The sequence below is a fragment of the Mytilus californianus genome, unplaced genomic scaffold, assembly GCF_021869535.1.
Source record: "Mytilus californianus isolate M0D057914Y unplaced genomic scaffold, xbMytCali1.0.p SCAF_3, whole genome shotgun sequence".
NCBI lineage: Eukaryota > Metazoa > Mollusca > Bivalvia > Mytilida > Mytilidae > Mytilus > Mytilus californianus.
This window is the reverse complement of record NW_026262679.1, coordinates 55,782,053-55,806,065: the sequence shown is the minus strand read 5'-3', so window position 1 is coordinate 55,806,065 and position 24,013 is coordinate 55,782,053. Positions and strand designations below refer to the sequence as shown.

General features: G+C 31.2%; 1 protein-coding gene across 1 annotated transcript; it reads right to left on the bottom strand.

Annotated features, from left to right (window-relative positions):
- Window positions 1–11,982: 11,982 nt before the first annotated feature.
- LOC127733532 (rho GTPase-activating protein 19-like) lies at window positions 11,983–21,770 on the bottom strand. Its single transcript, XM_052242882.1, has 13 exons — window positions 21,758–21,770; window positions 21,163–21,396; window positions 20,616–20,708; window positions 19,800–20,009; window positions 18,996–19,216; window positions 18,287–18,373; window positions 17,770–17,874; window positions 17,185–17,349; window positions 16,654–16,737; window positions 16,162–16,242; window positions 15,415–15,498; window positions 14,717–15,022; window positions 11,983–14,280 (listed from the first exon to the last, which is right to left on the bottom strand). The coding sequence occupies exons 1-13, from the start codon at window positions 21,768–21,770 to the stop codon at window positions 14,194–14,196; spliced, it is 1,770 nt and encodes a 589-aa protein (XP_052098842.1). The 3' UTR covers window positions 11,983–14,193.
- Between the last annotated feature and the right edge of the window lie 2,243 nt (window positions 21,771–24,013).

Below are 24,013 nucleotides of genomic sequence, written 5' to 3'. Positions count from 1 at the left end.
GGCAAAACTACGAAATCAAATATCCACGAAAATACAATGTTTCCTAAATCCACAAAAAATGGTATTCACGGTTAGTGTTAAAAATAGTCCAAAAAATAATCAACCGTATTCTAAAATAAAAGTTCTAAGCAACATTAGAGGTCTAAATTGAAAGGATAACATTGCTTAACAAGAGTATTTTATTTGGACCTGATTATTCAAATTCAAATTTTGCTATGCCAAGCAAAGCAAGTTTGTTGTTATCGATTTGTTTGGTGTGTTTGAACTTTTGATTTTGCCATTTGAGTAGGGACTTTCCGTTTTGAATTTTCCTCAGTGTTCAGAATTTTGTGATTTTACTTTTGTCTTCTATGCCAAAATGTAAAATAACAAAAATTTCAACAATTCTTCTCAAATTACCCCTTTAAATAATAAAATAATTTGAAGGTGTTTCGAACTTTTTATCGGCCCAATGCTTCACAGATCACTTTATCTATCTGACGACATTAAAAGTTTTCAAATTCTTGATTAGCTTTCTAATCTTACATCAATTCAGTTGTTGACGTTAAAAAGAGGCAGTACTGATTTGCTCTGTATTTTTTTCACAATTTTAAAATTGCCAAATCCTACTGGAAATAAATACTAAAAGAGAATCTGATAGTATACTCCAACTATTTTTAAACGATTTCGCTTATTTCTATAAATTGAGTCGAAATGCTATTTAGCTCTACATGTTACTGTTTTGATACATAATTGAACATTGAATTTCACGTGTTCTTGTCAAATTTTGAATCGAATTACGGCACTTACCAAACGAATTATTTTGTATCAGAAATAAGATATTTAAGTTTACTTCCAGTGGACTTTTGGTTTTTGTTAGCGATACCTTTTTGGGATAAATACTGACAAAATTGTGAGATTTTACTACTTTCAGGACTTACAATTTTGTGATTTGCGATTTATTGACTTCTTGATGTCTTTTTGACGTAATGTTGCAGTGTTTTTATCTTAACTTCGATTAGAGGGAATGTTGGGCGACCGCTAACATGTTTAATCCCTCCACGATCTGTATGAGCCTGTCCAAAGTCAAGAGCCGGAAATTTAGTGGAAGGAATTTTGTTGCATATATTATACTTTTTTTGTTTATTGTTTTGTTCAAAAATCAAGGCGTTAGCTGTTGTTTGAGTCGTTTTACGTTTGCGATGTTTTTTTACCCTTTATTGGTTAGTATACAGTATGGGTATTGCTCATTGTTGAAGGCTGTATGATAGCCTTTACTTGGGAAATTTTACGTCATTTATTCTTTGGTGAAGAGTTGTTTCATTGGCAATCAAAGCGCAACCTTTTTAAGTATCAATACAACATTTTTATAATTAAGAGCTAACAGTGTGTAATATTCCAAGTACATAGCTATCAAAATTCGTACAGATAATAAGCTACTTTATCAATCCAAGAATGGCAGTTGGAAATCCAATGTCAACAAAACAATGTAAAAAAAACATTTTACAATAGAAAAAAATGTAGGGATGTATGTTTATAGATTGTCGTAATCTTTGAACTGTTTTGGTCTTGATTTATATACTGAGTGGACCTTTAATGTTTTATGATGCTTGGTATTTCTAAATGCTTTGTTTGTGTCTTGTGGACGAACGAGTCTTAATGTCCATTGGTTTATATGTGTCTCAATATTTGCCTGTTACTTGTAGGTTGTCTGATTGTTTGTCTTATGTATTGTTGCTGTCTTAAATGTTGTCTATATGCTTTATGTGGTGCTTTTTGGTGTGTTTTTATGCTGTTAAAGTTCATTTAATATAATGACATTACTCTAATTATATATTTGCAGTTAACTTTTTAAATGTGACATCAATATATCTCATAAATTGAAAAGTATCATCTTTATAGTTTTGGTATGCCTGAAACGCTTTTCTGGATTTGCCTTTATCAGGGACGCTTACCGGCAATAGATCGAAGGGAATGCTGTATTAGTTAAATGGAAATCTAAGAAAGAAAGTGATTGTATTTATGATAAGTGACGTTCGTATGATAGGTTCTAGCAGAATTCCTACACAAGAAAATATTTACATAATGCGTTCAAGAAGGGGATGAACTGTTCAAGGAAGACATTATATACAATTTTATTTTATGAAAAAGCCACAGCTTCCGAGTTAGAAAACATTGTTTCTTCCGCCCAAAAATAAACCTAAGTATAAATACAGACACAACGTAGAATGCAATTAGTGTAAACCAAGGGATGCTACAGGTATACCAATCATCGAATTTAGTAAGTTGTATTATATTTTGCCTTGTACTAAATTTTAAACTTAAACTTTCTTTCAGTTGAAAATTCAGGAAAATAACAGCATAATCCTTTGCCTACCTATTGATCATATCTGAGTTTCGTTTTTTTTTATCACCTTATCATCTCAGTATCAAATTTCATTGTGCGTTTCATGTTATTTATAAAGTTATAATGTACTTCATAATTATACCTTAATAGTTTTGAGGAGTAATGATATTTATCTTACTGTAATAAATCACATAGAATTTTATGAAAACTTATCACTGCGACCGACTATATATAACCTACAATATTTTAACATGCATATCGCTTTTCGTTTATAATGTTTGTTTGGTACTTCAACAGAAACGTAGATTTCTGTTGGTTACATTTATAGTCCAAACACAATAACTAAAAGCAATAGACTAAAGATTGCTTTATGTTTGAATTAAAAGTATTTTTATGAGTTAGAGATCTACTAGAGATCTTTCCTATAATTAGGAATAGAAAATTTTATTTTGTGTTAACGTCAAGGAGAAAACAACTCAACAACAAAACAAAACAAAAGACATCGTCAGATAAATATGCAGTCTTCACAGAATTGTAAATGATTGTTTACCTTCCTATACTAAAAAACATACATAAATATTTCTATTTTCTGCAAGTAAAACTAATTAAACTTTCTTATTGCAGACATGAAAGTTCAAAAGCGTACTTTGTTTCCGCTTTGGATTTTTGTGATGTTGATTATCATTGCGACAGAAGCAAGAGTGAAGACATCCATCTCGCTATCGCTTAGCAAAATCAAATCAAGTTTAAAGTCCAACCATTACTTAGCACGATTAGAAACTAGGGAAAATCTCAAAGTATTTAGAGTCTGCCGAAGTATCAAACGCAAACATAATTTCCGAATCGATAGAAGACATCGGTAATGCAGCTTCATCTTCAACAAGTGGGAATGTTACATAAATCGTCTCCGGTGCATTAGATATCGTGTCATTCATTACAAACCCGAATCAATTAGTCGGTCCAATAAGTAGTAGCATTTTGACGGTGATATCCTCAGTGATAAGCTCAATAGGGGGCGATGGGATGGACATTGGTACCGTCGTAATAAAGGCTATTGACGAAACACTTGGAAAATTCGACGATTCGAACCTCAAAGACGAATCACTTGGTACAACGAAAACATTTAGCATTTCATTAGCATACCTCGACGGAATTACCGATATACAGCCACATATACTTTCTGCAATGTCTACACATGTTCCTATCTATTCGGGAGTTAGGATCCTTGGAATATTAGAATCAAAGATACTAGAGAGTTCGAAAAGTCATGATAAGCAACAGGTCAAACAAGCAATTGAATACACGCGTCTATTTGTAAAGCTGTCTGTCATCAGATCAACCGTCCTATGGAAGATGAACATTATTGTAAAGCAAGCTGGACACAGTATTTCAACACCAAGGGACATTTTCAGCGTAATTCAGAGAGAAAAGGAGAAAGAAAACCTTTTTTTAACGTTTTTGACTAATCCTACATACCAATGGGCTATTTTCTTTGCACATTTGAACCCTTCTGAGTTGCCTGTAGTTTCGAAGTATATGAAATCATTTAAACTTTCTTTTCAGAAATCTTCAATACTTGAGTGGGAGGGTCCATAGTTTACGTAACCAATATTGGTCTAGCTGGTATGCATATATGTATAATGATGGGTCCGGTAGCATGTGGAGAACAACACATTTAGGTGACCAAGGCTACTTCCACTTTGACCCTATATCTGCAACAGACAATATTTTTTATTTGCGTTCATTCAAATGGCCGACATGGTATGTTTACATGAATAATGATAGCAGAGGTTATTGTTATTGGTGGACAGGGAAAGGAAAACCTACACCAAAAGGACAGTGGAAAATAATAAAGTTTGACGACGGGTATTACATGCTGTCACCAGAAATGTGGCTTGACTGGTTTTTATTGATGGGAAGCGATGGACATGGGCGAATTCAAGGTTGGAAAGGCGATCCTGGAAAAAAAGGACATTGGGACATTAAATGATTTGTTTTGCAAATGAAATTAAACAATGTATTCTTAAGATTTAGTCATTATGTTGTAAAAGAGAGACAGGAGAAAACGGACATTTTAAACTTAAAGTAAAAAAAAGACAACACCTTGGCAAAAAAACGAAACCGTAAAAAGATGAATAAGTTGACAAAACACTACATAAAAAACAAAAAAATAAAGCAACACAAACCTCACAACAATCCGGAACGTGTGCTCCAGAAGGACAAGAAAGTCCTGCTCCGTATGTAGCAATACACAGTTAGGAGTGTGGTATCGCATTGTGGCCAGGTGGATTCTTCAAATATGAAAGTTATTGTGCAATAATTAGACAGCTGATGACTAATTAAGCCTTAAAAGTGGGTTTATATGAATGTCAAGATTATTCATTAAATTTTTAGTGGGCTTGTTTCTGTTTGACAGGCCATATTTTCATATCTGGACAAGAAATGGGCCTAAAAATTAGTGTTATGTGTACATACACTGTTTTTAACACGAACTTTTTGACGCAATTTTTTTTCGAGAAAATGAGATAAAAGACATATATAATTTTTATTTGATCTCTTGATGGATAAATGTAAATAGTTTCAGAAAAGGAAAACATGTGACATCTTCGCACCCCTTTTTGCAATATTTTATAGCAAATAAATGCAGATTGCTGCTATAGATACACCAAAAAGAAATCATATTTTACCATTTTAACTACTGCAAATCTATGAAAGAAACTAATTACATGCATATGTGCATAGATAACACAAACAGTAAGCTTAATTTGTAAGGAAGCAAGGAAAAGGGGATGGTAAAATTTATAAGGGTTACTTTTTTCATTACACTATATTGCTCCTTATGGCATACTTCATGTACTGAGAAAGCTTAGAATTGCATAACTTAAGACTATTCATACTACAAATATATTGATATGTATATTCTAAGTCAATTTCTGAGGGGGAAGTGTTTTAGAATAAAAAATGCATTGTAATTTTATTGTTTATTGTCCTAAGCAACCAAAAATAGACATTTTGACACAAATATAAAAAAAGAATATGTGGTATGATTGCCAATGAGAAAACTCTTCACAAGAGACCTAATGGCACGAAAATTAACAACTATAGGTCACCGTACGGCCTAAAAACAATGAGCAAAGCCCATACCGCATAGTCAGCTATAAAAGGCATCGAAATGACAAATGTAAAACAATTCAAATGAGAAAACTAGCGGCCTAATTAATGTACAAAAATATGAACGAAAAACAAATATGTAACACAGCAACAAACGACAACCACTGAATTACAGGATCCTGTCTTGGGTCAGGCACATACACACAGAAAGTGGCGGGGTTAAACATGTTAAGGGGATCCCAACCCGCCCCCTAACCTGGGACAGTGGTGTTACAGTACAACATAAGAACGAACTATAAAAATCAGCTAAAAAAGGCTTAGCTCATCAGATAAATACAAAAAGAAATACATCTAACAAAAATACAGAGTGGACATGGCCGGGTACTTGTACATCCCAACGACAAAAGACACTAAGTACAGATCTGAGAGTACTCGCAGTTACTGACAGCTAGTTTCAGGCCAATAACAACTTATAAAAAATCATGCATCTAATAGATATAAGAAGATGTGGTATGAGTGCCAATGAGACAACTCTCCATCCAAGTCAAAATTTATAAAAGTAAACCATTATAGGTCACAGTACGGTCTTCAACACGGAGCCTTGGCTCACACCGAACAGTAAGCTATAAAGGGCCCCAAAAATTACTAGTGTAAAACCATTCAAACGGGAAAACCAACGGTCTAATCTGTATAAAAAACGAGAAACGAGAAACACTTATGAACCACATCAACAAACGACAACTACTGAACATCAGATTCCTTACTTAGGACAGGTGCAAACAAATGCAGCGGGTTTAAACGTTTTAATGGTACCAAACCTTCACCCTTTTTCTGAAACAATAGTGTAAAATTACAACATAGAAAAACACACTATAAAATATCAACTGAAATAGCTTAACTCAATCAAAGGACATATTAACACCATTGAACATACACTGAACAAATAAATTTGACCTATGACACAATGTAAATACAAAATAAATAAACTAAGGGAAGAATAATAAAAGTAACATGTTATATAGGTAAGAAATGTTAAACAATTAATATGCTCGAACAAAAATATCAGCCATTTGCAATAACTTTAAACACAGGTAAATGAAAATAATTTTGTTGTTAGGTATACGTGTACAGTACCAATAGAGAAAGGAAATATTTTTACAAAATAAATAATTTTGATGTTCATAGTACGAAGTGAAAAGTTATAGTTATACCAAACACTTATCAAAGCTGGTATATAGACCAGATATAACCAGATATATCTAAGACTTAATTATCAATCAGTACACATCCAACATCCAATGGATTTAGTGTAAAGACGTCATAAACAGTCAGAGACAAACATGACCTTGACAAAGCTTATATTTGTACTCTATTGGCTTAATCCTTGCTACCGAAGGATAGTGCTGAATACAATAGCCTAATTATTGTACGCTTTAGATTTTTTCATGTAAATATGTCAAATTATTATTTTATCAAGGTTTCATGCTACAATTTGGCATAAATTATATGAGGGTAATTTGTTATTGTTTTCCCTAACAGTTTATAGCTATCTCATGTAAATAAAAATCAGTTGAATGGTCTCATTCGGTGATTTCACAAGTCGAGGAAAAGAGGACGGGATTATGGCTATGACAATTTGAACATATTCGTGTTCATCTGTGACATAGATATTTCAAAACGGCCAACCAACTCCATAAAATTCTTAAGGTGACGACTTCAACTTCATCATTTTAAATCCTTGGTTCAATAGCTTCCTTGTAAACAGCAACCCTCTATCAAGGAAAAATCATGTCAGGAAACACAAGCTCTGGGATATCGTATCAACTAGCAGATTTGTATACATATTTGCAGATTTAACATTGTTGTGCTGATATTTAGAGTAATTATGAATATTATATGTGTTTTCAGACGTGTATCACCTTCATTGGTGATCTAATGGATGGATCTGAAGTAGAGTTGTCAATTGTTTAGACGTACATATATATATATATATATATATATATATAGTCCCGTATTACCACGTGTTATCTGATGGAGAAGGTGTGTCGAAAAGTTGTCACACGTTTAGGCGTGTAAGATAAAATAAAAACTTTGATGTGGCAGCATGGTAAGTTTACAAAGTCTAAGTAACAGTTCCAGGCTCTTGAATACTGAATGAGTTGGCAAATGTATATCCCATATGCAGGTGTACAAATGTAATTGGTATATTGCTACTAAGGTGGGGGAAATAGATATATTATAACTTAAAAATGTATGTATATTTTGAATTAAGATAACTAATATGTACTTACCAAATCAAAATAGTATATACTACCAATGTTTAAAGAGGCCGAGATAAGGAACGAGTATATTTTGTATCCTACAAATGTCAAAATGATCGATAAAATATGATACACACCAAAACAAAACCAATAAAAAAAATATATTGATATTAATCTTTCCTTTAAAGTTGTTGCATGTTAATGTATGTTCAATATTATTTGTATTTTCCATAAGTTGTTTTTTTTTTGCTTTAAAAAAAAATTAAAAAAGACATCAACAGATAAACATGCAGTCTTCAGCAAAGGATTGGTTTTTTTTACAATATCAAAAGTTTTTAAAATCCAACCAACAGTTAACACGAGTACAACTATGGACAATCACAAATTATATAGATGCCAAGGAATCTTACGTAAAAATTATTTCAATAGAAGCCGTCGGTAATGCAGCTCCATCTTTACCAAGTGGGAATTCTACAGAAATCGTTTCCGATACATTATTTATCATGTCATCGTTCACAACCCTGTATCAAGCAGTCGTTCCGAAAATAAGCATTTTGACAGTGATATCCTCATTAATAAGCTAAATAGAGGGCGATAGGATGGGCATCGGTTCCGTCGTTGAAAGGGCTATCGACGAAACACTTTTAACATTCGACGATTCGAACCTCAAAGATGAATCATTTGGTACAACGTTGGGGATTCATTAACATACCTTGACGGAGTGACCGATATACAACGACACTAACTTTCTGTTTTGTCTGCACATGTTGTCTCTTTATTCCGGATTAAGTTCCTTGAAATACTACAATCGACAGGGGCGATGCAGGATTTTATGTTAAGGTGGCGCAAACTTAAATTTTCGCCGAGCGGAGCGAAGCGAATTTTTTTTTAGGTAAACTTATCGCAGATAACATAGCCTGATGAAAACACTGCATAAACTCACAAAAATCCCATTTATAATCTCAAATGAAAGTTTTATACCTTAAATTTTATTGACTGATAGTAAATAAAAACAGTTCAATGACCATGACCGCACTTTTGGTTAGTTAATAGTCCCATTACTGACACCAGGTGAAAAGGGGGGGGGGTCAGTATTCCTTGACTCTTCAATACCTTGGATTTTTTACTAGACTCATTGTTAAAATTGTGGAAAGTCTTTAAAGAAGTAGAACAAACAAGGAAAAATCAACAAAAACTGATCTTGATATTGTAAGTTTATGTTCCTGTAGTCCAAAATGAAATTTTCAAGTATTTTCTATCAAAGTCATATATTACAGTCAGTTTAAATTGAGCTGTGAAACTTGTAATATAAGTCCCATTATGCTCAGAAAGGCTGTTTTTAACTACAAATTGACTAAGGATTAAGAATAAAGCAAAACAAAAGATTTCTGATCAACTTTTTTGTCTCTTTAGGTGTCAGACCACCAATTACTCCCTTTGGTGTACTTGTTTACTTAAACTAACCAACAAATTTGCAGAAATGAAATTTTTGGTGAAAGAGAAATATATTTAGACCATTTTGAGCCAAAATTTACTTGTTTATGAGTTTGCATTGAAAATTGAGGATTAATGCGCTCCATAGTATACTAATTTAAGACTTCCAGAAAACCAGTGGTTATTTTTGGAGTACCTCTTTTTGTGTACAATTCAGGATATACCTGGTTTCTATGAAGTTAAACTTAGGTAAAATATTTAGAAAGCTGTGAATATTGCAAAATTTGATTGAACAGATAGGAATATTTAATTGGTGGTCTGACACCTCAAAGTTGTACTGAATACATTATCTTAGTATTGTCCGCAAATTGTTTGAGGAAACATCAACAAACAGGCGTTTTATTGACGAAGAAGAAATCATATTAAGACATCGGTATTTAGTTCATCCTGGTCGAATCTTTTACAAAAAAGAATCAAAGAAATTTTCCGAAAATAACTTTCCTTCTATTTCGGATATAATTGACGAGGAAAGGCTGTTGACTATTCGTCAAGGAATTGAAGGAACCCTTTTATTATTTTTCTTCATCATGGGTTGGCTACTAGTGACAAAACTGTATAATTACGTTTTCTATTTTGCTTCGGTTTTCATGAACCTTTTCAGCAAGGTAAAGAAAGTGGAACATTTTTCTGATTTCATAAATGATATTGACTGCCTTTTGATATCAGCTGAAAACGAAAGACAATACAATATTGTAAGCCAAGGTTGACAATGTCTTTTCGAGGGGTAACAATCTGCTCTATCACCCTCTCAGCTATGTATTATTTACTTTATTATACTGAATGTTCTGTTAATACTGTCTGTTAAATTTCCAATTCAAAGTAATAGACTATAACCTCTTGTACATAACAACCATCCCTATTTAGTAAAGTGCACAAATGATAAAGCGTCTCCGTGAAGGGTAATAGAGTTTTTGCCATGGGATAGAGTAAATTATCTCCCTCGTATTAACCAATCAGAATCCCGCATTTTGACATGAAGTATAATAATATATAAATAACACATAGCTGAGAGGGTGATAGAGCAGATTGTTACCCATAGAAAACATTGTCAACCGCGGCGAAGCCAAGGTTGACAATGTCTTTTCGAGGGGTAACAATATGCTCTATCACCCTTTCAGCTATGTATTATTTACTTTATTATACTGAATCAGCATCCCGCATTTTGACATGAAAGTATAATAAAAGATAATGCTGTACTTGTAGCTTGTGAATTAAGTTTGATGGATTGTACATTTACATCAAAATCTATATCCGGTATACACACTTTTAACTTCTCTCCTTCCAGACAAGACGATATAAGGCTATTGTCATAATTTGTTCTACAGATTTAGTGCATGACTCTTTTCTAAATACATATGTCATAACAGATATGATTTTAAATAGACTGAAGGACAAATCTATATGGGAGACAAATATTTCAATTATCAAAACGGACATCCAAAGACTTCCAACATGTTTGTTAAAATACAAACAGGTTCAATATTTTGATTTTTCTAAGAATTTTCTTAATGAGTCAGATAAAAAAGATATGATATTATGCTGGGCACAGTCAAGATTTAAAACCACAAAACTAACGTACTACGCAATATTTTTCCGATGGTTTGAAGCAAAGTGTCTTCAATTTTATTCACGCCACAAATCAATAGCATCGATTATATATATATATGTTTTTTTCATTCATACTCGTTTTATCGTCTTTTCCTTAACTGAAGATCTTTGAATTTCCAGTTAATAATTGACAATCACTAATTCATCTGTTGACTCAAAATCAATGTTTTGTCAATGTATTTTGATTTTTTTTAATTGTATATTGCATTTTTTCCACATTGAAATTTGTGAGTACATATATATCAGTGTATAGTTATTGATATTGCTTTTCTTTCTCGTATAACCCTGCTAAATATATGATGGTCTCATTTATGTGGTTTCCAATTGTTATATACACAATAGAAACCTCCATTGCATCCACCCCATGTATGAAGTTGAATCAAAATGTTAAGGTTCGATCGAATACTGGTATGAAATAAGTATTAGATATCCATTCCAGCAACATTTATCAATGGATAATTGAAGGTGTGAATCCATCAGTATTTCAGGCAATCAAATCAATGTTTGTTCTTTACTTAATAATTTATGTAAATAGTGCAGTGCAGGGGCAGTTTTAGGGGGGTGCCTGGGCCCCCTTATGGAGCTTCATTTATGCTTAATCCAGACTTTTTACCGCTTCCACTACAAATATTGTCTAGTTTGGGGCCTGCAGGGTCTCCTTTTTCAAAATCCTGGATCCGCATCTGCAGTGCCTTTTTCTGGAAGAGTTTATCAGAGCGCAGCATTATTGGTAACATTTGTATGCCTTTTTGTTGAAGTTAGAAGTATTTATGATGTTCTAACAATGGAATTTTTTGTCTGACTTATGAATCTGAATATGGCCACATGTGAAATATGCTCATGATGTAAATGCTGCCAACAGATGTAAAATTCATTTTGCCATCTAAAGGAACTTCCAAATATTGTACAATTTAACTGCCACAAAACAAGTGAATTTTTTTACTACATATCCATTTATTACTTGACAAAGGACTTAATCAAAACAATGTGTTTAGAAAACATGTGTACCAAATACCTCGATATTTTTTAAACAGAACTATGTTTAAAATGAAATATGATAAAGCTGTTCAACCATGCAAATTCACTTCCTGAAACTAAAAACGATAACTAAAAAATAACCAGGAAAGTGTTATTCAAACACCTCTACTTTGGAATATCTTAACAAAAATGCAAGAAGACAAATATTTTTACATGATTTTAATGTTCTACATGTCAAGACATGGTACAATGATAACATGATAAATATGTGACCAATGTGTGATAAGAAATGCATCATATTCAACTACATATATATGTGATGTGTGATAAGATATGCATCATATTCAACTACATATATATGTGATGTGTGATAAGATATGCATCATATTCAACTACATATATGTGATGTGTGATAAGATATGCATCATATTCAACTACATATATATGTGATATGTGATGAGTAAATGTATCATATTCAACTACATATACCTGTGATGTGTGATGAGTAAATGTATCGTATTCAACTACATATATATGTGTGATATGTGATAATGAACAGATACTGAACAATTCTTTTCTTGGCAGCTTTAAAAAAACAACCATTAATTCATGAAATATCATTAAAAATACAAACCTGAACACAAAGCGTTGTTATAAGTTTTCTGATTCTTATATTCAAAAACAAAAAAAGGAAATAAAAAGAACTATATATAAAAAGTTTGAAAATCAATTCTGGTATCATTTTCATAAAACTATCCTTGAACAAACAAAAAAATTATTCAAAAGTTTCTTAACACCTTTTAGGTTTGTCTATCCATGCTATTGTTAATACCCGTTTGATCTGGTCATGTCATAAGCAGTAGGTTGCATGCTTTGTTTACAATATATCATACAAGTCTATGTACATGTAGAAATTAGCACTAAAGAATACAGAAATCAGAAAGACAGACGAAGAAAAGGAATGTCTAAGTACAGTGTGGAACATTTATATCATTTATACCAATTCTGTGGATTCATTTAATTTTTGTGAGTACCAATTTTCGTGTATTGAGGAAAATTCATATTTTCATGGATATTTGATTTTGTGGTTTTGCAAAAGTCTGCATATAAGTCTATAAATAATAGCCACTTCCTTAAACATCTAATTTTGTGGATCACCTCTACCCACAGAATCCACGAAATTTGTATCCACTTATATATTAATGAACCCACAGTATATCAAACCATTTGAACCAATTACAAGGATTTTTTATATCAAATTTCATCCTTTATTGCATGGTTTGGAAGTATCTTATCAAATTTTAACTCAGCTCATGTTTCCCATATCATGCATATATAAAATTTAATCATAATAATTATTTACTGCAAGGTTCTATATAGGTTGAGTCCCATTATAACTATTATGCTCCTATCTATGCTTCTTTAGAATATTCAAGCCAGAAAAATTGAGTACAGACCTCTGACTGGTTATAGCCTGATTAATATCATATCAAAGCGTTTTTTTTAAATTATTCTTAAATCTTTTTAACAATTAATGTAACACATTTTACAGTACTATTTGTAAAAAAGCTTATATTAGAATACAAGATCTGTAGATCACAATTAACATGGAATCCCACCTTTAAACCTGTGAAGTTAACAAATCAGTATCAGACATAAATGTTCCACCTCTTTACACAGAAGAAACATACAGACTTAAGTCTTACAAATTTACAAATATAACATACATTTACACACCAATCAGAAGATGCCATGCATCACTACACAAAACAGTAAACACTTAAATATATCTATTTGTAACTCTACCACATAACAATAACAAAAGCTTCACACATCCTAAACAAATAATACTACAAGCTTTTAAGTACTTGAACAATAAAAAGTTATTTTGCAATTGAACTGAAAGCCATCTTAATATAAAACTAATTAAAAAAGGCTGGTAACAGTGTCAGGTAATTCAAATATTGAAATTTAAATTTTGCATAAGAACAATAATATCTATTGGTTTTTTCCTTCTTATTATTGTCAAAATCGTAAATTTTTTGACACAAATCATCATTTGGTGTCTTAACTTGCATACCATCAGAAATTTTACTTTGAAATAATTAAGTCACTGAATTCCATCAGAATATGGAAAAATAATACAATAATAATATATTTAGAAAGTATATTTAACTTATCATGGGCACATTTTAATTCACTCTGTGAAAATCTCTAAAAATTTAATCATAATGCTTTACTGTTGTCTTTCTCTCCTTTTTAAAAATTTTGTACAATTTTTCTGTATATACAATTGATAACTATGTACATTTTATAATAAAACTTTGAGTATTAAATTAACAGTATTTTTACATTGTTCTCCTGATATTATAGCACTATTTATGGCATTGAGTTATCTCCCTGGACCAGAACTCTCTACAGTTGACTTTCTCTTGATTTCAAACTTGGAGAGAGAGGCATTGCCATCACTGGAGCTCTTGATCGTGGTGTATTCATTGCTTTCTGAAAAATCATATAAAGATATTCTAAAATATTGAACTATTAAAGTTGCTGTTTACAATACTTATTTTTCTTGTGTAAATCATATTAAATTTTAAAGATAACAAAATGCCTATACCTATTGCCATTGTTGAAGATACGGTAAAGTCATTGTTTTGACTATTGAAAACTTTAAATGTATAGCAAGTAAAATAAAAAAAAGGAGGTGCACAATGATCTTGAAGATTTTCTGAAAGTTTTGAAGTTTCAAGAAATTCTAGGACAGTCTTTTAAATAGGAGTTAGGGATACAACAGGTGGACAAAACCAAAAGCAAAATGGACACATAAACCATATACATTTTTTATGTGGACTGTTGCGTTCAGTGAGGAAAGGGTGAAGTGAAAAATACAAGAAGCTTTCTTCTTATTTTTAAAGACTAACAAATAAGTACTATTTACCTTCATAACTTGTGGACAGTCTTTGAAGGTGTTGGATATAGGTGAAAAAGACAATGGGGACACCATAGCAACAGGCTTCCCATGAAGCTCTGGTGTAAATCGTAACACTCGGGTTTCTGGTGGGTTCTTGATCAAATATTGTATTTCATTCTCTATTGACGGGATAGGTTCTGGTGTTGGACGTTTCTCTGGTATGCTGCCATCACTACTTCCACTACTCAGACGTTTCCGTGCCTTAGGGGTCCTGTTTCTGGGTGTGGCAGGTGATTTACAGAGGTCAACTATGTGCACAGCAGGACTGTTTGGCTGAAAATTAATAACCAGAAATGTATATGCAATATTCTAGACAAAGAACAGTTTTTTTTATAATACTTTAAATTTGGAATATTACTTCTTTGACAGTAATTTAGTTTTACTGTATTGAATTGGAACCTAACTTTGAAGACTTAACTCAACACTGGTAAACCAATTACCATTTGATCCATTTGCAAATGATGGTCCAGAAATAAAGTTTGGTTCAAAATCTTATATATGCACAGAAAATAATGTGACAGTAAGAAGGATCAAAAACTGTTAGAAAAAACATACTAAACTCTCAAAATCATAATTTTACGATTTGTATGTCACTGTTGAAACCTTGCATGAACCTTTGATATGATCAACAGTGTATATTCAACTACACAAATATCTGTACTTACTGTTTTCAGTATTCTCAATTTTGATGAGGATTTGTCTTCAGTGAACACATTATCTAAGTTATCATTCTCATCAATATTAATTGGCTGGAAAGAAAAAAAAACCACCATGAATAAATGGTACTACTGAATAAATGTCAAAGAGCAAGAAATATATTCATAAAAATAGACAATAAGAGATCACAACACTGTCCTTAATGATGGGCTTATACTAATAGCAAATCATATGACAAGCTCTTTAACCACCTAAAGCCTTGGTAAGCAATGAATAAAACCAAAAGAGAGAACCAGATAATTTGAGACCAGCACCATATGTTTTTTAGACAATGTTTTCATACATTAACTTAATCATTGAAATAACAAAATAAACCAAGATGTCTAGCTCACAAAACTAATGAAACCCCAGCTGTAAGTATTCAGTAAAAAGGAAGTCAGTTAGCAATGTATGTGAAACTGCATCACACAGTATAGCATGCTCACACGAAGCTTGATACCACATTTTAGGATGCTCTAATTTAAAAGTCGTTCCTGAGAAAAATATGATGAAATTTGTTTTGGTTTGTAAGAATGTATCACTAGATGTGAAAATGCATCACACAAAATGCATGCTCACATAAATCTTGAATCCAAATTCAGGAAATTCTGTTTTGTTGTTCTCGATAAAAAAACCAATGACGGAAAAATATAAACCAGAATAAACTACAACCCTCTGTAGTCTTTTAAGAGGTATAATAACTACTATTTTCTTACCTTTGTAAGTGTCCATGGCAGGCCAGCAGTACACTCATTGGGGTCATTTGATCCCCTTCTTTTATGTCGACTAAACCTCTTCTGAAAAAATGAGAAATATAATATAACAATTTTAAAATATCAAGTAAAATTTAATTGAAACGGATTAAAATATTTAGTGTCTTTATGTGTAATGACTTAAAACAGTTTTTTGATGTTTTATTTAGTACCTGGCAGATGAGTGTTATTAAACAAACTTGTGAAGTGCACATGAAATCTTAAAATACATATTTTTTTTAATATTACAATAATTTATCAAACTTGTTTGACAATGAATTCAATACTGAAACAGCTTCATTCAGGCAACTTAGATTTAATTGATCAATTTTTCTTTCAGCATCTGACATTTAAAGAAAAAAAAATCATAATAAAATCTAACAGAACTGACCCTTTCCAAGAAAATGGGTTAACATAAACATGCTCCATCCTGTAAAAGTGATAATTAATGCCTACCTTAATTTGTTCTCCAAAAGTTCTACTTCTGTGATGCTTCCTGGGTTTAGCACAACTCTCATTCAAACCATTGGCATTATTAAACTGAAATAAATTTCAATAATTCAATCTTAAATCATATTTTTAAGTTTAATGTTTAAAGAATAAAGATAAATGTGGGTTGAAGTATAAATCATTGCTGCCATATCAAATTAAAACTTGGTATAAAGATTTAAGAGATCTATATTGAATGCGAAATGTTGTTATAGAGTTATGTTGTGTCACAGTGACCTAATCACAAACTCAAATAATTGTTTATGCTGGCTACAGCATGCCTTAGACTTTTGAGAGACAAAATTTACATGAATAAAACGTACGCTATCAAATTTTCAAAATCGATCAATTTTTCTGGTTATCTGATAAGAATTAATCAAATTTATCTAAGGTGTTCGATCACTGAATGTCCTTCTTAATTTTTTTTTTAATTTGTTGAATTTCTGTCTAAATAATGTAAACCCCAGATCTCCATTTATCCTTTTATTCATAGCATACCTGCTTAAGAAGTTTTTTCTTCCTTGCTGACTCAGGCATAGATTGCACATGTGCATACAATTTAGCCAGTGCCACCTGTGTATCTGTGTCAGAGTCTGATGACGACTTTCTGTCTACAAATGTAAACACTGTGTCTATAGCTGTCGCTGATGTTGTGGCTAACTTCTGAAAATGGATAAAGGAAATGATTAATTTTATTAATACATGCCATCACAAAGTTTCAAAATTACAAATATTTTCTTTTTCAAACTTAGGGACAGAAATAGCTTTGTAATGATTGTAATCAAAGTCACAATGTCGGCAATCACATTAACATCAACAGTAAAATTCATGGTTTAATTGTAACCATAAAATCCTGGAAAAGTAATACCAAATGAATACTTATCGAATCCCCAGTACCTGTCTTATATAATCATGATGGTTTTAAAACAATTTTTGTTCTGAAAATGTTTATCAAATAATTTATTTGTAGCAAATTGTTGAATTCATGTCATTCTGTGCCAACATGTTCATTGCTTTTCAAACATCAAATGTTCCCTGATTTGGTTTTTATTTAATGTTAAAAATTCTAAAATCCAAACTCACCTTGGTAGACAAATTCTCCTTATTTTCATTTTTCTGGGTGTATTTATTTGGTGTTTCCATCTGTTTCCAAAAGTTGGCTACATCTACTGCTAATTCTTTTGGGATCTGTAAAAATTGACAAATATTGTTTAAGAATCATATATGAAAGATACACCTGAAAAGTGGATTCTTTTTATATCATGTATTTTCTTTGCAACAAACTACTGTTTAAACAGTTAAATAAAACTTAAGGGAGACAATCTTTACAAATCATCAAAAGTTTTTAATTGCATTGTGAAATTAAATTATCTTATTACCACAGACTTAAATTTTCAAAGCAGACATCATCTCCAGTTTAGGCTTCAGGAAATTTTTTTTATGCAATATAATGGCTCAATTTCAATAAAATTTCAAAATTAATCAGCTGAAATGTTATTGTAATCTCATATTAAAACTAGAAAGTAAGAAATATTATTTCACCAAAATATTGTGTTCCTCTTTATATGCCCTATCTTTTGCCATTGTTTTATTTTCTTACCTTAAATATAGAAGGACCATATTCAATCATGAACGCTACAGCTTTAGATACAACTGGTGATATGCACTGTAATTCTGAAGCACTTAACTGAAAAACAATCAAAGGATATATGACAATGTGTTCCACTTAAAACGTACAGTTCATAATGATATTGATATGAATTGCAATGAGTTACCAACACAACAATACAATAAATCAAAGGACTACTAGTAGTATCTTCAAAAAGTTTACTTCATTTACTTATCTAAATTTTAAACAAATCAAGTTTATTGAATAACTTTTTATACTGATGCAATGATCATAAAGATGCTATCTTTTTATGCCTTTGGAAAATCCATTAAATTACATCTAAATTTTTTCAATTTCTTTTCAATAATTTATTGATGTTTGCAAACTGTACATGTTCAAACAAGTAATAGTTCTTCAAATGTGTTTTCTTAATGAATTTTGTGAATTTGTTCATAAACGAGTTGCACATTTCAAGTCATTTGATCTTTTCTTCTGATTCCAACAATTGTTTTGCCATTTGTTTCTAAAACTTAACATACAAATATATATATATAAATATATATCCAAACACAGAATAACCAGAAATCATTTAAAAAGTTTTCTTTTATAAAAATATATGAAGATTAATACTACATATAATTTTAAGCATGCTAAACTTAAAATTCCTTATTTAAATTCTTTCTTTTTAAGTGTTCCTTACCTTTCTAGAGCACAATAAATGGGGAGCAAACAGAGTTCCGAGGGACTGAGCTGTCATCATGTTTCCACTCGTCTTGGTTACTTTATGTAATAGATCAATCAAACATTCCAGGAGAAGTGAATTTTCTGGAGGTAGTAATAAAAATAACAACTGGAGGGTCTTCAACTGTTTTGACCGAGCCTTAGCTTTGTCTTTATCTAGCACTAGATTTGATCCCATTTCTGAAAAAAAAGTCAAATGTAACAATTTTAAACTATTGAAGTTTCAAAGAAGGGCACATTAAAATCCATTTTTGGGACTTTTTACAGTGTTTTCTGACATTTGTGTAATCTGCACTTTATTACATCTAAGTCATAAACACTTTTCAATTTTTATTAAATTTCTACATTTTTTTACTTTTCACCAAAAATCATTGTGTTAAATTTCCATAACATTGTGAATTGAAATAAATCTTTCCTTCCATGGCTAAATTGTAATACAGTGTGTGAGTAAGGTTTTCTAACAAATTTGACCTGGTAAGGAACTGTACATGTGTACTGAATATATTGATATATTTACTCTGCTTTACATTGTACAGTGACTAAAAAAATCTGTGATTTCTACTTCCTAAATAGCTTGCACAGGCAATTATCTTTTTGATCAATTTTAAGATTCAAGATATTTCAAAAATATGTTTCTATTTTGGCTTGTTATAACAGTTGCAATAGATCCTTTGTTGGTCAATATGCAAATACCATCAGATGCTGTTCTAATGGACAGACCATATAATGAATTATACAGAAAGGGTTTGTTTCAATCCCTTACCAACAATTTGAAGATGAGCTTCATAATTCTTTTCTGTAAGTAAAGGATCTGGTAATTCTCCAAGGTAATTCTTTAGCACTGTAGCACAATCATGGTGAGAAAAAGTCCCATCGTCAAGAGACGTTAAAGAGCCGTCACTCAACCATTGTTTTAACAACCTTTGTCTGGCAACATTACCAGTCTTCCTGAATAATCCTTCTGTAGTAATATCTGTAATACGTAGAATTTCTATTTAAGAAAATTGCAACATGCCAGGACTTTATAAAAATTGCTAATCAACTTTGGTAACATTTAATTTCACAACAAAGCTTTACACACAGCTTATAATAAGTATGTTTTAGCAGAATAATACATATAAAGCATAACTTGAATTACATTAAATATTGGACAGTACACAAAACCATCCTAACCACCAAAGCCAGTATGATCATATTATATTTATGTCCCACATAAAAGATATTCTATAGTATTACAATAATTTTCAATAGCTAAAGGAACCCCATAAATGGTAGTCATTTTTCCATAGCTGAGATAAGGTAGAGCAAATTGAATTTATTTCCTGGAAATTTATTGCCACTTTCCTAGAAAACAAATTTAAATATTTTTGCTACTTTAATAAGTGAAGCAAAAGTGCTGTTACTCAACCATTGTCTTAAACAAATAGAATTCCAAAAATGTAACACTACCCCAGTAAAAAGTCCTTTTGTTTAACTAGTCACTTCAAATCTGTGAAATAAAACCAAATTGATTAAGCATCATTTCTTGGAATTGCAGAGGAATGGTATTTTCATATTTATCATATATACATGTACTTACTTTCTGGTCTACCTAGAAATTCTATCAGCTTGTAGATAATGGCTACATTTTCTGATGTCAGTGGTGAACCAAATAAATGACCCTGTTTATCACCTGAAATGAAATCAATAAGATATTAACCATTTTAACTAGTTGTATATTAAAAGAATTCTGTCATTGTCTGTGCCATTTAGCTACAAAGATTTTGTATTTTCTTAATTTGTTATCAGCTTCATTACTCTGACTTGTGACTAACTTTTCTTCATATCTTACTGAATACAACAAGATATTCATTATTCAACAAGGGAAATAATTTTGTCACTGATAACATTTATACACTGCATAGCAATATCATATTAACACTGCAGAATTGTGTAGAATTTTCAAATAAACAAACAATTAAATGATGACCAAAGTGCTTCAAAAGAACAATCAAGATTATTATAACAGAATCAATAATCTCTCAATTTCTGTTGATGATTTTTCCCTCCATACAATTAAGGACAATATAGCAATTCCTAAATACAAAATATAACTTGAAAAAATAATTTAAGTTTATAAGTCTTACTTTTCTTTCTAGAAAATGGTGTGGAAGATTTATTCTTTCTTGTTTCTGTTCTTTCTGCTGGCTTATTTTCTGAAAACATTTCATCGAGTTTAGATCCATCCAAGTCTAACAGGAATGACAAGTGCATTCGTACCAGAGTCTGAAATTTTTCTGGCATACAGTTACGCAGTCTGCAGACATTTTTCTGTGCCTCTGACTGCCTGAGGCGTAGGGTGGGTGTAGACATGTCATAGGCTGAAAATAGAAAATTCAATATTGTAACCTAGTTAAAATAGTTTTCATGGTGAAACCTGTAAAAAGTAATCATTATACTCAATACTAACAAATTTTTCCCTCATGTCTAAGTTATAAAGCAATTATTGGAGTTTCAAAAAGTGAAAACAACTGACTACAGTGGTAAAAAGTTACAGATTTGTGGTTGTGTTTTGAGTTGGTTTTTTTTTACCCATATTGGAATTAATTCATAAATCAACATACTTTTTCTAAAAGTTTGTCATTACTTTAGTTAAATTCTTACTTTTATACACACATACAATGTATACAACTTACAGTAAACTGTATACAAATATTCTTTTCCATTTTACATATTTCTTACATTTGTATTTCATTTTACATTTTAAAATTAAAAAAAGATATAATTTATCACTTTTCTTTAATATCATCTTTTCTGTATGTTGAACCTATTTCACATTCTAAATTATACAAATGTATATCAAAGTTTCATTTCAGTTCTAAAAAAATACTTATCAATCACATTTTGTTTTTTTTTAAACTTACAGAATGTCATTTTCAATCCAGAAAAAAACAACCAAATCAGATATTTGGTGGTAAAAAAATCCAGTTAAATTTTCACAACAAGACCAACTGGTCACTTAACAAAATATAACTGTGTTTAATGGAGTCAATAAAACCTCCAGCTTTTATGGACTCTCCCCAAATCCCATTACTGTTGACACTGTCAATTGCACCAAGTCAAAATAACACATAACAGTGAGTGTGTGTAAACCCCCTACTGGGTTCTCTCCCTTTGTTTATTACTTTTGTCACTGAATACCCTGGGATGCCATGAAAAGACTGGTCAGTGTGAAATCGCAAGTTTATTGTCAACAGATTTCAATCAAAATCTGGTATGAATAAAACAGAGAGGGTCAAGCTGAAGTCAGAGCCATTGAAAAAAATAAATCATTTGTACTTTTTAACTTTCAATGGTCAGCTAATGGCAATTGACCAGCACTTAACATCTGTAAAATCAATAAGAAAAGAATTACTGGCAACTTTTATATCAGTGCAAAATTAATAAAAATCAAAAATAAAACTTCAAAGGAAACTTCTAATGCTGTAATACCAATCATTTTCAAAATAGATGAATATAAAATTTAGATAATTGCTAGAAGAAAACTAAATTTTATTTTTCCATTTGCTAAAATTATTAACATTAAGAAAATGATCATTTGTATCATCTGTAGAAACTATTAGAAAAATTTTATGTCCATCCTAACCTTTGGTGATAGCTGTGAAAAATCAGATAGTAGAATTTAACTAGCAACATACTCATTCATGCATTTTTGGTCATCTGCAACATACTTCTAATCAAAATTACTAATAGATTTTATAAACCATTTCCAAAACAAATGATAAGTTTAATGTTATATATCTGTAAACTACATGTATTTGAAAAAATTAAGTGAATTAACAATTATTCAAGCCATGATGAAATTGTCAAAATTCCCATATACAAAATATATTTCTGTTTAATTTCACAAGATTCATAAACACATCATTCACCACATAGTTTGAAATTTTTAAAGTTCAATTTTTTTATTAACCCATTTGCAACTGGACGAAATTTATGGCATCTTTAAACCAACTCCTTTTTTCTCTCAAAGCAAGTTAACTCAGAAAAATTATTAAGAAGAAACACAAATTTATCCTTACATAAAGAAAAAAAATAATTCTTTTCATAAAGGGCATATAAAGAAGTTACTTCTGTTGGTCCACAGACAAATAAATATTTATCAAATCTAAAACATTCCCCATTAATACAAAATAATGACACACAGTCAGAGCAAATTGTAATTATATACTCTTTATGATAAAATCAAACATTTAAATTATGGGAAAAGCTATCTGAATATCAACATAACTGTCCACAACAATAGCCTCTGGTCAAAGCTTACTGGACAAAGATGGTCATCATTCTGGACATAACAAATCATTTAATTAACTGTAAAATGGACTTTTTATGAGGGTGTCCTTTGAAGTCAGAGAGCTTTATAGACCTTCATGGCCTTAGGGTAGTATATGTATCTATAATGAGGCTAAAATTGTCAGTTTGAATCAAATTTCACAAGTTTGCCCCTATGACTTCCAGGGTGGTTTCACACTACAATGAATAGTACTGCTAATAAGATTATATCCAAAATTGATTTTTTGGGGAAAGAGAATGGTCTTCTAGTTTTTGATGATGTAACCCAGCAATAGAATTAGGCCTGGAGATTATCAGGTGCTATTGGCCCCTAAACAGATGTTGGGGATGCTGAGTTAGTATTTCCATTGTATAAATGCCAGATGCTTTCTGATCAACTGCAATGTTTATTACTGTATAAACAGTTCCATATTTTGATCATGGAAGTTTCCATGCTTTGAATTAAAATCCTGCCAGTACAAATGTTATCCACAAGCAGAGAGAAAATAAAACAATTACAAAGTGATATTGTAGTTTTCTGTCATTAGATCCTAAATTGATTAATTGTTGGTTGCTTAACATCCAGTGGCAAATATTTCTTGCATGTTCAGGACGAGTTCAAGGAGATGTTGGGAAAATATATGAAAATGACACATCAAACACAAC